Below are 16,297 nucleotides of genomic sequence, written 5' to 3'. Positions count from 1 at the left end.
CTGGGTAAACACTGTGGTTATTACTTCTAATACAGGTCACTGAACACACAATGTAAAGACATGAAATGGCATTACAAGGAATTTGGTAAGATTCAGATGCAATGCTAAGTTTCTTTGAATGGATGCCAGGAAGCCCTTCACGCATCCCTAAGTGGGTATTTATTTAATTAGATAGATATATGCTACCTATCAAGGTTATCTAAGCAGTTTACAATCAGGAACTCAAACATTTTCTCTATCTGTCCTGGTGGGCTCATAATCTGCCTAACATACTTGGGGTATTGGAGGACTGAGTGACTTACCCAGGGTCACAAGGAACAATGTAGGGTTTGAACCCACAACCTCAGGGTGCTGAGGCTGTAGCTCTAACCACTAGGCCACTCCTTCTTTACTATCCTGCCTTCTACAGATGTCATTGATTCTGACAGGAACTTGCTAAGAACTGTAGGGAACAGTGCTGAAAAATACCACAGGAGAAGTGGAGAAAAAAAAAATTTCCCAGTGCTCAAAACTAATAGCATCCAAATTATATGCACAGTATTAGGATTGGAAAGTTAAGGGGGAAGAATGTTCTGGCTCACATGAAGAAGAGTTTTGTGGTAAGCACAGCTCTTGTGCACATGCCGAGGTGAAGTGCATATCATCACCGTTTTTCTACACCTTTAAACATAGGCGTTGGAATGGAAGAGGCCATAGAGGCTGTGGCCTCCCCCAAAATTGCTAGCTGGAGATACCTCTTCTGAGGCTGCAGTGATATACTTAGACAGGCATGGGACCAGCATCTTGCTGCCGGCCAGCGTACCAGCTGATCGTCTCTCTCTGCCATGTCCTGTCTACCTCAAATTTCATCTAAAATCATAGCACCATCCTGACGTCGGCCCCGGTGTATTCTCTCCACTGTGGCCTGCCCTGTCTGACAACTTCCTGTTTGCGCTGGGGCGGGCTGCAGTGGAGAGAAGATGCCAGGGCTGACAGTGGCACTATGTTTTTACATGAAATTTTAGGTAGACATGAGACAGCGGTGGCTGGGGGGGGAAGGAGTAGATAGGGAAGGGACATTGAAGTAGACACGCAATGGCGGTGGCTGGGGGTGAGGTGGGGAGAAGCAGTAAATAGGGAAGAGACATGGCAGAGAGAGCCAACCAGCAGGTACACTGACTGGTAGCATGACCTAGAAATTAGCACGACGAGTGAGGTGATTAAATTTGTGGACGATACAAAGTTATTCAGTTTAGTGAGGACACAGAAGGATTGCGAAGACCTACAATGAGACATAAACACATTTGAGGAATGGGCTGCAAAATGGCAAATGAAGTTCAACATGGATAAGTGCAAGGTAATGCATGTCGGTAAGAAAAATCATATGCACGAATACAGGACGTTCGGTGCTGTACTCGGAGAAAGCCCCCAGGAAAGAGACTTAGGAGTACTTGTAGACAAGTCAATAAAACCGTTCGTGCAATGTGCAGCGGCGGCGAAAAGGGCAAACAGAATGCTAGGAATGATTACGAAGGGGATCACAAACAGATCTGAAAAGGTTATCATTCCGTTGTACCGGGTCATGGTACGCCCTCATCTGGAATACTGCTTCCAACACTGGTCGCCGTACATGAAGAAGGACATAGTACTACTTGAAAGGGTCCAGAGAAGAGCGACTAAAATGGTTATGGGGCTGGAAGAGTTGCCGTACAGTGAGAGATTAGAAAAACTGGGCCTCTTCTCCCTTGAAAAGATGAGACAGAGGGGACATGATCGAAACATTCAAGATATTGAAGGGAATAGACTTAGTAAAGAAAGAGAGTTTGTTTACCCTCTCCGAGGTGAAGAGAACCAGAGAGTATTCGCTAAAGTTAAAAGGGAATAGATTCTGTACAAACGTAAGGAAGTTCTTCTTCACCCAGAGAGTGGTAGAAATCTGGAATGCTCTTCTAGTGGCTGTTATAGAGGAAAGCACCCTTCAGGGATTCAAGAAATGGTTGAATAAAAGTTCCTGCTGGAACAGAACATACGCAGGTAAGGCTACACTCAAATAGGGCACTGGTCTTTGACCTAGGAGCTGCCACGTGAGCGGACTGCTGGGCACGATGGACCACTGGTCTGATCCAGCAGCGGCAAATCTTATGTTCTTATTTTCACTCTTAACAAAATAGACAATTAAACCCACATAAAAGGAGAAGTTATCAATGTGGGCTACTGTTAAGTTATGTTATTTTATTAACTTTTATGGTTGCATGTGTATTTGCTATGTGTTATATAGAGCTTAGATGGTGACTCCTGCTGTGAAGAACTAAGGCTGGTACAGGGCAGACTTGCATGGTTTGTGTCATGTATATGGAAATTTGGTTTAGGATGGGCTAGAGAAAGCTTCAATAGAAATTCCAGTCATTTGGAACACGAGGACAGTGCCGTCTCACAAATGATAAGATAGTTTGGATAGGCTAGAGTGGGCTTTGACAGCACTCCAGTAGCTGGAACCTAAGGACAGTGCCAGGAGACTTTCAATGGTCTATGCCCCAGAAATGCCAAACATCAGCAATTTAATCATGAGTTAATCGGATGACTGTCCTTACTATGTTATTAGTAACGGGGTCTGGGAGAAGGAAGGTCTTTTACCAACAATTAGCTCATGTTCTCCACCATGGGGGCCTTTTTATTCCTGTGAGCTCCATGGTAGATAACATGCGCTAATATGTTCTCTTTATTGTATCCATGAACAAATTACAAAATAATGTATGTGTATGTTTGTCAGATATTTCCAGAAACATTTCTCTAAATTTACACTCATCATTCTAATGCACTCTTGGTTGGCTTTTAGGTTGATGTAGATGCCGGGTCATTAAATTCCAATGATGTCTTTCTTCTTAAATTGAAAAATAACTCCGGCTTTACCTGGGTAGGGAGAGGAGCAAGTCATGAGGAGGTAAAAGGAGCTCAGTATCTGGCACATGTTCTGAGATGTAAAACTACCACCATCGCAGAAGGTCAGGAACCAGGTTTGTTCTGAATTCCGTATTTCAATTAATTGTATTATTTTATAAGGCACACAGAGAACTTACATAAAACAATTTCCAATGCAATAAGCATGGTATGCTGAACTATCCTATTTTTGGTTGTTTTTGGTCAGTCTTGAAGAATTTTAAAGCTTTTTTTGGGCGCCAAAACACTGCCATGGCAGCCATCTTGGTTTTCCTGATTTTTTTTTTTCTAAAACATCTTTCTATTACATCTACTCTAGATTCTGTATGTGTGGTGATCAATTCCTTCCCATAAACTTGGCTTGCAGAAGTGAGAATACTTATAGCTTTGATCACCTCCCATATTGAGGCAGAGCCTGGTGCACCCTTCAGTTTTTCTTCTGCAAGCGAACTGTACAGAGGTGTCTCTGATCTGCTCTGCTTAGTTTTTTCTTTTTCTTACCACAGCACTGTCGTATGTGTATAGGCAGAGGGGCACAAGGAGCACCCCCTTATGTCTGGAAGCTCAGATGCTCTTCTGGTTGGTGAAAGTACATCTTCAGGCTCTTTCCGCTGCCCACATGGCCGGAGTGGAATATGTTCAGACCGACTTTCTCAGTCAACAGTTCCTGGACCTGAGGGAATGGTTGCTTTCATACAGGGCTTTGATCTTATTGTGCAGTGCTGGGGCAGACCAGTGATGGATTTGATGGCTTCAGCCAAAAACATGAAGGCCAAATACTACTTCAGTCGAAGAGCAGAACCAGCAAGCTCAGGGTTGGATGTGTTGGTCCAGCCCTGGCCATGTGTCAGCCTTGTATATGTCTTCCCTTCTTGGCCTATGGTGGGCTGGGTCATCTGCTGGATTGCAAATCAACCAGGCCTTTTGATCCTGGTGGCTCCAGATTGGCCTCGCCAGCCTTGGTATGTGGACCTAGTACATATTCAGCCGGATAAAGGTCAGACTGCCTCTTCACTATGGTCTTCTCAGTTTGGGGCCAGTCCCCATGGAGAATCCACAGCGTTTTGGTCTTATGGCATGGCTCTTGAATGCTCAGCACTAGTTCGCAAGGGCTATTCTGAAGTGGTTATTGCCATGCTGCTTTGGGCCAAGAAGTCCTCTGCTCTGGTGACCTATGCAAAGGCCTTGTGGGCTTTTCAGCTATGGTATGTTAAGGACTGGATGGAGCTTCTTCAGGCTCCCATTCCAGTCATCCTGGTTTTCCTTCAGGCAAACATGTTAAAACGCCTGGCTATGGCTTCCCTTAAGGTGCAGGTGACCGATCTTTCTTGCTTCCTGCCAGAAAAATGCAAGTCTTCGCTGACGGCTCATCCTGATGTGACCAGATTCTTCAGAGGAAGCTTCCCTTTCTGGTATCCCTTTCAGTGGTATCCCTTTCTGACCTGGAACCCTAATGTTGTTCTGAAGGGCCTCACTAAAGCTCTGTATAAGCCATTCAAGGATGCCTCCCTTTTGAACCTCACAGTTAAAACTGGTTCTGGTTTTGGCACAGCAAATCTTAGAGCTACAGGCTATTTCCTGCAGGGAGCCTTTTCTAGGAATCACTGATGAAGGCGTGCTGTGCCCTCCTTTCTTCCAAGAGTGGTGTTGTATTTACACGTAAACCAGGAGGTTCATCTGCCTACTTTTCAATCCACAGGGTCTGCCAAATAGGATAGAAATTTTAAGAAACTGGACATCCATAGGGTTTTGCTCCAGTACTTGGAAAGGACAAATGATTTGCGTCTTTCTGACCATCTTTTCATGCTTATCAGCCACTCCTGGCTTGGCAAGCCAGTGTCTAAGGCCTCTACTACTAGATGGATTTGCAAGGCCATCTCTTCAGCGTACATTGCCTGGGGGAAGCAGCCACCAGTCTCTGACAAGACACACTCAACAAGGCATGTTGCTTCTTCCTGGGTGGAATCTTGGACAGTTCCTCCAAATTCCTCTCTCCAAATTTTACAGAGTGGGTGTGGCGGCTCGGGAGGACATCGCTTTTGGGTCCTCAGTCTTGCAGGCAGTCTCTTCTGTCCCACCCTAGCTGTCAGCCACTTCTTTGGTATGTCACCACAGGTACGGAAATCAGAGTAGATGTAACAGAATGAAAGGGTTCTTACCTGGATAATCTTCTTTCTGTTAATCTACTATGGATTCTGTACAGCCCACTCTTTGTCTATCCTATATCGCCTGCCTTTCTGCCTCGGATATTTCAATATTCCAGGCCTGTAGTTAATCTCCTGTCAGCCAAATGTCTAAATGCCAAGAAATCTGGTATGAATGTTTTCCTCAACCTCTGGCTCCCTTAACGTTCTAGTCCGTTGCACACAGCAGGTTGTTTCTTTATGGTTCTTTTCTGATTGTTATATTGAATTGCCCTAATTCTTGTTTTCTGAGTTATAGAGTAGAACAGAATTGTTTATTTGTCTTCTGTTCCAGTAGAGACTGATTGCTTTGGGACTTAAATAGAGGGTACACTGGGCTCTGTCTTCATATGGGAAGTACTCAAAGCTGTAAGTGTTCTTATTTCTGCAAGTTCGATTCGCAGGAATGGATTGGTCACCACATGTACGGAATCTGTAGTAGATTAAGAGAAAGAAGATTATCCAGGTAAGAACCTAATCTTTCATTAAAACACCTGATTTTGCCTCAAAATTGGTAGAGATGGTTCTCAGATCCTAATACCCCTATATCATGCCTTAAGATGACCGCTGCAGTAGCATTTTGGTGCTAAAAATGGCTTTAAAACACTTCAGGGCTGACCAAAAACAACCAAAAATAGGATTTAAAAAAATGGGGGGTGGGAGGACAAAGCCCTATTATTTGGTATAGGATCCCTATCTACTAGAAAAGATATTATCAAGGTATTGAAACCAGATGTACTAACATAGAGCTTTCCAATCCTGTTCCCATATGCTCATATATATACCGTATTTGCCGGCGTATAAGACGACTTTTCAGTACCTTAAAATCCTCCCCAAAGTCGGGGGTCGTCTTATACGCCGGGTACTGTTTACATGCCCTTACTTTGCATTAGAGAGCTGCACGGGGACGCCCCTAGGGTCGCGGGGATCCCGTGGGGACGCCCCCTAGGGTCGCGGGGATCCCATGGGGACGCCTCCGAGGGTCGCGGGGCTCCTGCGGGGCTGGATGCTCAGTCTTCTGGATGTACGCGGCTCTTCTTCTCCCTACCTTCTCTGCTTGCAGCACAGATCCGAACGGAAGTCTTCCCGACGTCAGCGCTGACGTCGGAGGGGAGGGAGGGCTTAAACAAAGCTTAAACAAAGCCCTCCCTCCGACGTCAGCGCTGACGTCGGGAAGACTTCCGTTCGGCTCTGTGCTGCAGGCAGGGCAGATAAGGAGAAGGAGAGTAGCCTCGCGGTTCGAGTGGCTACCAAGAGAGAGGGGCGGCCGCCCCGCCCCGGTTGCAGCACAGCCGGCCAGGTTCCCTTACTTTTGTGGCACTTCCCCGACCGACCGATAACAGCCCGGGTCCGACAATCCTCCCTGCCCTGTAGCCGCGAATCTAAATTACCTTCTTACAGCAGCTGTAAGAAGGTAATTTAGATTCGCGGTTAAGGGCAGGGAGGTTTGTCGGACCGGGGCTGTTGTCGGTCGGTCGGGGAAGTGCCACAAAAGTAAGGGGACCTGGCCGGCTGTGCTGCACCCGGGGTGGTAGAGAAGGTGTGCGGAAGAAGGGGTAGTCTTATACGGCGAGTATATAACAAAACTCTATATTTTAACTAAAAGTTGGGGGGTCGTCTTATACGCCCAGTCGTCTTATACGCCGGCAAATACGGTATATATAAAACTTCTCTGCAAAAATGTACCAAAGTAAGTGGTACCAAAATAAAATTGTTTAGTTATTAATTTTTATTATATTGTATATGTGGGAAATTATCAGCATATAAATGAGTGCCCTTAGGCACTTTATTTGGTATTCACCCTGGAAAGCTCTACTTGGCTGCCATTAAATACACATCATCTATGAGAGAAGTAACTGAACAAGATCTGACAGCAGTTTGTGAGGAAAATAAGGAACATGAAGAGAAGAATGCAAGATGAGAATAGCAGAGAAGATGATGAAGGGAAGTTAAATCCAGGAAAAGATGAGGGGGATAGATGGTAGATAGTGAAATATGGAACGTAAAGGAAGGAGATAAACATGGTTATGATGACAGAGTAAAACACAAGCCAGATAAGATAATCATAGGAAGGCAAGGAGGAAGGAGGGAATGAGCAGGAAAGAGACATGGAAAAGAAGATAACTTACCGTATATACAGTACTCAAATATAAACCGATCCAAATATAAACCAAGGTAACCTTTTCCCCTCCAAAAAAGGAGGAAAAGAAGGTTGAATATAAACCCTGCCAGGCTCTGCATCCAGCCCCCCATCCCTCCCCTCCCCTGCCAGGCTCTGCACCCTCTCTCCCTGCCCTGCCAGGCTCTGCATCCTGTTCCCCCTCCTTCCCTGCCCTACTAAGCTCTGCATCCATCACCCTAAATCACTCCTTTCCTTTCTCTATACCCAGCCCCCTCTCCTTCCCTGCCCTGCTAGGTTCTGTATCCTGTCCCCCCACTCCCTCCCAATGCTTTACAGGCCTCCACCAGGCCTGCTATAAGTCCTGGTGTGCCAGCAGTGGGCCAGAACAGAAGGGATCCCTCCTGTCTCCTGTCCTGGCTGACACTAAGAAGTTTTACCTCCTTCCCCCATCCCCCGCATACCTTTCGAATCCCTGGTGGTCCAGTGGTGAACCGCAGCAGCCGACAATAAAAATCCCTAATTTGGCTTGATAAAAGGGGACCATATTTATTAGAAGTGAAACATTTATTTATTTGGGGCTCCTTTTACTAAATAGCAGTACAGGTTTTACCGCAGGTTGGTGAGGTAAATGCTCAGATGTTCATAGGAATTCTATGAGCATCGGAGTATTTATCTCACTGGCCTATTGCAGAAACCTCTACCGCTCTTTAGTAAAACCCAGTATTATTCATTTACAATTTGCTATACCGCTACAACTAACTGACAGAACTGAGCAGTTCACAGGCTAAAATCAAAAGGTAGGAAAGGAAGAACCAATCAAACCACATGAACATACAACCAGACTCACTGGAGGATGGGGAACACCGACACATACATTGTACTCAAAAGGGCACGACACGGACCATGTTTTGGTATGTCTGCCTGCATCAGGGTTCCACCAAAATCTGAAATGTGTGTTTTGATATACATACAAAATGACAAACAGAAAAATTCTGGAGTAGTAAATCCAATCCAATATGACTAAGGGAGTATAAGTATAACAGACATGAACAGAGCAAAACATTGGAGAAATAGATAAACCAGTCATGTAGATAAATTGCATAGAGCTCAGAATGAAATGTACCAAACAAGCTTTCTTATATTTTACAGAGGAATTCTGGAAGCCTCTTGGTGGTAAAAAAGAGTACCAGACCTCAGCCCTGCTAGAAACCCAGACAGAAGACCATCCACCTCGTCTATATGGCTGTTCCAATAAGACTGGCAGATTTATTGTAAGTATGCAGCATTATTATTATTATTTATATATCACCTATCAATTGAAGTTATCTAAGAAGTATACATTCAGATACTTGAGCATTTTTCCCTGTCTGTCCTGGCATGCTCATAGTCTATCTAACATACTCATACCTGGGGCTATGGAGGATTAAATGAATTGCTCAGGGTCACAGGCAGCATGCAAAGTAATGCCCTAGTCTCACAGAATAAAAAAAATATTTAAACCTTGTTTAGCTAAAGTGTCAAGAGCAAAATGCTTTTTTATTTTTTCAATTTATGGTATTAAAATATTATGACTGTGTTTAACTTACACTCTAATACAGGAAATGGCAGGCACTCTTTTAGTTGTGCACTTGGCTTTTATCTTATAACAAAACTGTGTACAAGATGCAGGCAAATTTTAATATGACAAGAACACCTGTTTTGTCACATATACACATCCTCATAGTATTTTCAATAACTTTTATATTGTATCTGTATTTATTAGGACCCCTGACGAAGGTTTGTCCGAAACACGGACTGTGGTCGGGTCCCTTTAATGGTAAAAGGGTTTTATATATTGTGTTCTTGTCATATTAAAAATTGTCAGTATCTTGTACAAAGTCTGCAGTTTTGTTTTGTTTGCTCCTGGCTGATTTTTTCTGCAGATCTTTTTTAGATCCCCTTTTTTGTTTTTTTTATCTTATAACACCATCCACCTGGTGATCTGCATAGATAGCCTTCCTTCCTTCCTCTCTGACTTTGACTCCTGGCTTTTCTTTCTCAAACCCTCATCTCCTTCCCTCATTCTTGGTTGTTTCAACATCCATGCTGATGACCCCTCTTGACTCCTACACTTCCAGGTTTCTCACTCTAACAACCTCATGCAATCTCCACATGTGCTCCACCATCCTTATGCATTAGAATGGCACTGCCTTGACCTTGTATTTTCCTCCACTGCTCTACCACAAAATACTGTCCCTCAACTTTTCCCCTCTCTGACCTATCATCTGTTAACATCACAACCCCCACCCCCTGACCCGGCCAATCACTAACTATTCTTTTAAGAACCTTCAGGCTATTGATCCTGACACCCTCTCCACCACTGTCTCACCCCTCCCTTCAACTATTATGTCATACAAGTCTGTCAATGAAGATGTCTTCTATAGTACCGTTATCTCCTCTGGTCTAGATATCCTGGCTTCTCCCATTTCATGCCCTGGCTGACTTCTAACATCTGCTACCTGCGTTCCTGTGCCCGATCTGCTGAACTTCTTTGACTTAAATCCTGCACACATATTGACTTCTTACACTTCAAATTCCTGCTGACATCCTACCTGTCTGCCCTCTCACTTGGTAAAAAGAATACTACACTCAATTAACTCTCTTATCTCTAACCCTCGTCGTCTCTTTCCCACACTCAACTGTCTACTGATAGTGCCCTCACCTCCACGCTCTCCTTCAGTTCCCCCACCCCCTCCAGGCGATGACATAGTTATTCTACGACAAGGTACACAAGATTCACCTTAAGTTCTCAACCAAGTAACCTTCCCTCCCCCCTTCCAGCTGTCCATTCTGCCAATCTCCCTTCAACCCCTGCTACCTTTTCTTCTTTCCTAAAATCACTGAAGAGGAAACTGCACACTTCTCCTCAAGTCACTTCATTGACTCCCCATCCATTGGGGTTTGAATACAGTTCAACCAACTCTTATTGATCTAGAAGTGCACTCGCTCTGCAGCCCCTTAATATCTCCACATTTATCTCTTCCTATGCTCCTCCCCCCCTGCCCCCCGACCCTATTAACTCCATTCATCGGGCAAGTCTCTCCTATTCGTACTCTTCTCCTCCACTGCCAACTCTGTCCTTTCTGTCTTGGAACAAGGATTTGAATAATTTAATTATGTCCTCTAACACCATCAGTTCAGATGACATTTAAAAACATATTTGTTTACTAGATCCTTAACGGTACTGTGGTATAAAAGTGAGCTTTATGTTATGTTATGTTTCATGGCTTTCTGCACCAAAGGCATGGAACAGACTGTCATTACGTCAGGCACCATTTCTAGTGATATTCAAATCCAAGCTAAAAGCCCTTTTTTGAGGTTGCTTTCAACTTCTTGCTCCCACTTATGTAAAATTACCAATGTCTAAACCATCATTCTCTCTGAAAGAAACTCCAACCCCTATATGTCCTGTATGTCTGTCCAAATTAAATTCTATAAATTGTACTCAAAACTGTGTGTGTAAATTTAGGCGTGGGCTCAATTTGCATGTGCAATTTAATTGAGCAATGAACAAATTAGTGCCAATAATTTTGTGCCAACAACCAATTATTGGTTTTTAATTGACAACAATTTGGATTTATGTGCACATCTTGCTAAGCACTACAGTGGTACCTTGGTTTGTGAGCATAATTCATTCTAGAAGCAGGCTCATAATCCAAAGCGCTCGTATATCAAAGCAAGTTTCCCCATAGGAAGTAATGGAAACTCGGATGATTCGTTTCACTGACTTAATACTTCTCTCCTCCCCCACCCCCACCCCGACCCAACCCATATCCCTTCTTCTATCTTCCTGTGGTCCAACTCCCACTGCTGTCCTCCACTTTGACCCCCCCCCACCTCCCCCCAAGGCCACAGGCACTGCTCGCTTCCACTGCAAATCTGCTCTTCTCCGAGGCCACCGGCGCTGCTCCCTCCCTTCATGACCGAGATCAGTGCTGCTGTCCATCTCCTCCCCCACTGACCGGCACTATGCTTACCATCCGTGCACCGGTGCTGAAAGTGCCTGCCGCTGATGTTCCATGCTGGGTTGCTGCGGGGCCTTCAGCATCTCTGTATGCTCAAGGCCTTCTGGCTCTTACCCTCAGGAGAAACCAGTTTCAAATCCCACTGTCACTCTTCATGATTTTACAAAGTCACTTAACCCTCTATTGCTTCAGCTGTATACTTAGATCAGGGGGCTCCAAACATTTCGCCACGATGGTCACATTGGTTACTTCAGCGGGCTGTAGAAAAAAAAAAAAAAAGATACGGTAACTCTAGATATATGAGTTTTATTGAAAGCAGAAAATTTTATAAACTGATTACAGAGTATGTGAGATTAAATTATCGTATATTAATGATGATGAACACTAACAGCAAATTCCCATATTTTAATCACAAATTATATTAAAACCATTAATGTGAATGATGGAACTGTTTTTGTGTTTTTAAAATCTTATTAAACTGAGGGCTCCTTTTACGCTTCTAGAACTAACGCCAGCTCAATGCTGGCATTAAGGTCTAGTACGCACGGCAATGTAGCGCGCACTATTCCACGTGTTAAATCCCTAGAGCACCTTAGTAAAAGGAGCCCTGAGATTCAAATTTTGAAACGCTAATTACAAGTAGCGTCTTCAAATATTCATCAGATAAATTTGCCCTGTATTTTGACTTGATAAAATTCATTCGGGAAAAAGTTTGTTTGCAAAGAAACGTCCCAAAAATGGAAATAAATTTACAAGCAAATTTCTTCAAATTTGGAAACTGCTCAGAATTCAAAAATTGATAAAATCATCAAGTTTCCTTCTTTGTATTTACCTTTAATATGTTCATTTGCCTGAAGTTCAATAATTTTTTTTTGCGGATTCTCATTGGAAAATTAGTCCAATTGGCGCATTTCCGCACAATTCTTCCGCAGGCTAGATGTGGCCCACGGGCTGTACTTTGGAGACCCCTGATACAGATTATAAGCCCTCCGGGGCAATGAAAATGCTTAGTGTAACCTGAATATAACTTACCCTGATACTACTGAAAGGTGTGAGCTAAATTGAAAGAGTGCAAGATTTTCCTACACTGCCCTGCTAATGAGCTACTGTCACTGCTCTGGAGTAACCATCTCTAGTGGAGACAGGGTAATTCTGCCTTTAGGCCTGTACAATGTCTGATCTCTGGGCTACGGCTATCAGCAATGCTGCTGCATAGTAAAAAATAATGTTGGTGTCTTTAGTAACATAGAAAATAGTCCACCAGAACTGAATTGAAAGCAGCAACTTCATTTACAAAAGCCAGCTTTTAAGTGCCAAGGAATTTGAGCCTGTTTTGAAGCAATGGGCTGCAGATGAAGAGCTGCATGATCCCTTGAATCATTTGGCTGCTCCCATTCATTTTTGGGTATCTAATTGCTTTTTCTCCACTTAGGGCCTCTTCTAACAAATTGCACTAGCAGTTTTTAGCGCAGAGAGCCATGCTGCATGGCCTGTGCTGCTCCCGACGCTCATAGAGTTCCTATGAGCATCGGAAGCAGCGCGGGCCATTCAGCGAAGCTCTCTGTGCTAAAAACTGCTAGCGGAGTTTGATAGAAGAGGCCCTTAGTGTTGTTAGGATGAGGATGCCAAACTAGTTGTCACAATAAGTTTTCTTTCACGCCATATTAGATTGAAGAGGTGCCAGGAGAATTTACTCAGGATGACTTAGCAGAAGATGATGTCATGTTGTTAGATGCTTGGGACCAGGTAAGAATTGTCATCTCCAAATGGGTTAGTTTTGTGTTTAACAAAAACAAAAGTTCTCACAAATATTAAGTATCAATAACACAGTCAATTTGTCACAGGGAAGGTCTGTGAGCAAGTGCTTATGAAGAAAGATTGGCACATTGGAGAATTCTGAGATTTTGTGAGCGTGATGAAAGTTGTTTGAGAGCCATTCCAAGGAAGGCGGGCCCATTTAATCATGAGTAATCTCTCCGCAGTGTTTTCAACAAAATACAGATAAGTGACTGGCATGCACGCATGGAGGGGTGCTGCTTTGCATAGTGATATTTTGAAGAAGCAACCTAGTGGAGTTGTGTTGCCTATGATAAGAAGAGAGCAGCTATGGTTTGCTTTATGTAAATTGCTGCTGTAAGTACACTTGAGGCTTTTTTCTCCACTTATGATTGTAAGTTTCTTCATAAGCACTTGCTCACAGACCTTCCGTATGACAAATTGACTGTGTTGCTGATATTGAATGTTAGTTTTGTGTTACCATTACAGTAATAAATGTCACTCCCAAGCCTTTCAAAGTTACTGCTAATTAATCCTCTATCTTATTGGACCTGTTATGACTATTTTATTTATTTTGCTGTCATGGAATTAGATGTGCTAGAGGTCTTGAATTTCAACTCTTCTAAAAATTTGAGACAATCAACTAGGAATTTTGTATGTTCTGTTCCTTGGAGCATTTTCATCTTTCTAACCTTGAGACGTGCTTTAATGTTTCTTTTTTTACTTTGGGCTAACCTTTAAATCATAGCTCTGGAATATGAAGGATAAAACTGAATCAATATTCAAAAGAATTCACAGAAACAGATTAGGGTTCTTCAGCTTGGAGAAAAGGCAAATGAGATGAAATATGATAAGTTTACAGAATCTTTAATGGGACACAAGGGAATGATGGTTCAACCTTTCAAGCAAAAACTAATGATCATCAGACTGAAAGCAAATCATAGAAAGTTTTTATAATTATCAATATTATTATATTTTCATGCAGGACATAATTAATCTCTTGAATCTAGTGCCAGAAAAATAGAGGGGACCAAAACTGCAGTCAAAGCCAAAACAGAAAATGGCAGTTAGGGGTCAGCCCACTTGCCCCTGCAGAGAACAAGCTGCCACTCCATCCTCCCTTCCCTCCCCCAATCCTGGTGGTTGGTAGTCAGAGCAGGAGTGATCCCCTTTCCACAGCCATTTTATTTATCAGTTTTCTACACAATTCTGCCAGTGGAGCTCAGAACGGTTTACATGAATTTATTCAGGTACACATTTTTCCCTGTCTATCCTGGTGGGCTCACAATCTAGCTAATGTACCTGGGGCATTGGGAGGATTAAGTGACTTGCCCATGGTCACAAGGAGCAGCGTGATTTAAACCAACAACCTCAGAGTGCTGAAGCTGTAGCGTTGTTTTTTTTAAGTTCAAAAAGTTTTATTTATTTTAGCAAAAACAGTAGCTGAAGCTTTAACCACTGTGCCACACTCTTTCACCAGGGCTCCAATCTCAAAATGGCTGTCACAACCTCTTGCAGCAGTCTCACAAGACTACCACTAGAGATCACAGCAGCCATTTTGGCAGTGGGGAGTGACAGAGCCTCACTTCTGCATCACCTAGCCATTAGACCACCAGGTATGGATGGTAGGCCTAAGAGGGAGGAGCAACAGGAGGAGTGAGGGAATGGGGCTTGTTCTGTATGTGGGGAGGGAGGGAAAGGGATTGTCATTGGTGAGGTGGAGGGAGAGCAAGGAGAGCTAGCATTAAGTTTCAGTTTCAACTGAAAATGCAATGGTAATTTTGGCCAAAACCCATACAAGGGAGAACACGAATTATGTGCCAATTTTTGCACCAAGGCCAAAACAAAATTCAGTTGGCCTCTACAGAAGACATGGTCAAGATGAACAGAGCAGAAGTCAAAAGAAGTTTGGACAATTTCCTGGAGAACAAGTCCATAATAAATGGTTAGTTAGGTAGATCTGGGAGAGCTGTGGAAAATAGATCTACTTTTTTATGGATCTATTGAGCGCTTGTGACCTGCTCTGCCATTGTTGGAGATAGGATGCTGAACATAATGAACCTTGGTCTGATTCAGTTGTATTCTGTGTTTGTCAGCAGCTGACATAAGAATGTAAGAACATGTGAATAGCCTTACTGGGTCAGACCAATGGTCTATCTAGTCCATCTAGGCTTGACAAAATAAATAAAATATTTTAATTGCTTTCTAAAAGTAAAGTAATTTGTCTTAGTTCCAGAAGAAGAATTTTCCACATGCTAAACCCAGCAATAATAAAAAAAAAAAAAAAAATGAGGAAGTGACATCACAGCCCGAGATGGCGACATAACTCGGGAGCTCCACCAAGGCTGCTAAATAAAGTATTAAACTCATTTTCTGGTCAATGCTAGATGATGACCACGCGAAAATAGTTGGAGAAATTTCACTTCACATTGGAGACTGGGAAGAAAACGAAACTGGTGACTGTGCCTACTATAGCTGATTGGGGAAAACAGATGGCAAACAACTCCTCTGCGTTGGAAGATGCTCTTAACTCCATATCAGTGGCTCCCCCTCATTTCAGGATCTAAAGAAGGAGATGGTGGGGGTGTGCCAGGATGTTAAACTGGCTTGGTGGAGATTAAGGCGGAGTTGAGGGAGTTGGGCACCCAAGTGGAGGCCTCAGATGACCATGTGGCTAAAATGGTGGTGGAAGTAGCCAAGCAAAAATTTTCAGTAAGTTCTCATGACTCCCTCCTAAAGGAACTGCAAGCACAAGTGGAGGATCCTGAGAATAGATCTTGGTGTTGCAATATCCGGTTCAAGAGTATCCCGGAGACGGAGAACTTCCAAGATTGTGCAGAGGTGGTGAGAGAAATCTGTGGATCTCTAATGGGGATGGAAGATGCAGTGGAGCGAGGACAGCTGCATATACAGAAAGTGCATCATAGTCTGGGATCTCCTAGAGGAGGGAATGTGAGGGATATCATTGCCTGTTTTGGGGATTATGGAATCAACGAGCGCATTATGGCAAAAGCCAGGGGATCACCATACTGGAGATGGGAAGGAATTAAAGTGGGCATTTTCCAATATTTGGCCTAGGCCATGCTACAAGCTTCACACTGTACAGCCATAGCAGGACATAATCCGGCAGTATTCACTGTCCACCAACTTGTAGTGACTTCTCAATACCCACGGTTCTCCATAATTTAGTTCTATTTCATCTGGACCCCTGAGGAAGGAGTGTTTCTCTGAAACACAGCCCGTGTCAGATCCTGTACTTCACATATAAGAACCATTATTGAAATTACTATTTTTTA

The 16,297-nt window shown here is 43.4% G+C and overlaps 1 protein-coding gene and 1 long non-coding RNA gene across 4 annotated transcripts in view; one reads left to right on the top strand and one right to left on the bottom strand.

Moving 5' to 3' along the window:
* The window catches only part of LOC117354112, a 48,145-nt gene that overhangs the window by 4,267 nt on the left and 27,581 nt on the right, over positions 1-16,297 (bottom strand). For all 3 annotated transcript variants that reach the window (XR_004538117.1, XR_004538118.1, XR_004538119.1), the window contains one exon: positions 11,238-11,483. This is a non-coding gene — a long non-coding RNA (uncharacterized LOC117354112). The remainder of the gene's footprint in view (positions 1-11,237; positions 11,484-16,297) is intronic.
* SCIN (scinderin) overlaps positions 1-16,297 on the top strand; it is a 182,002-nt gene that overhangs the window by 153,106 nt on the left and 12,599 nt on the right. The window contains exons 12-14 of the mRNA XM_033931002.1: positions 2,816-2,993; positions 8,371-8,492; positions 12,894-12,971. Coding sequence (XP_033786893.1) covers positions 2,816-2,993; positions 8,371-8,492; positions 12,894-12,971 — 378 coding nt within the window. The remainder of the gene's footprint in view (positions 1-2,815; positions 2,994-8,370; positions 8,493-12,893; positions 12,972-16,297) is intronic.

Source organism: Geotrypetes seraphini, chromosome 2, assembly GCF_902459505.1.
Source record: "Geotrypetes seraphini chromosome 2, aGeoSer1.1, whole genome shotgun sequence".
NCBI lineage: Eukaryota > Metazoa > Chordata > Amphibia > Gymnophiona > Dermophiidae > Geotrypetes > Geotrypetes seraphini.
Note: the sequence above shows the minus strand (reverse complement) of the source record. Positions and strands in the feature narration are given on the sequence as shown.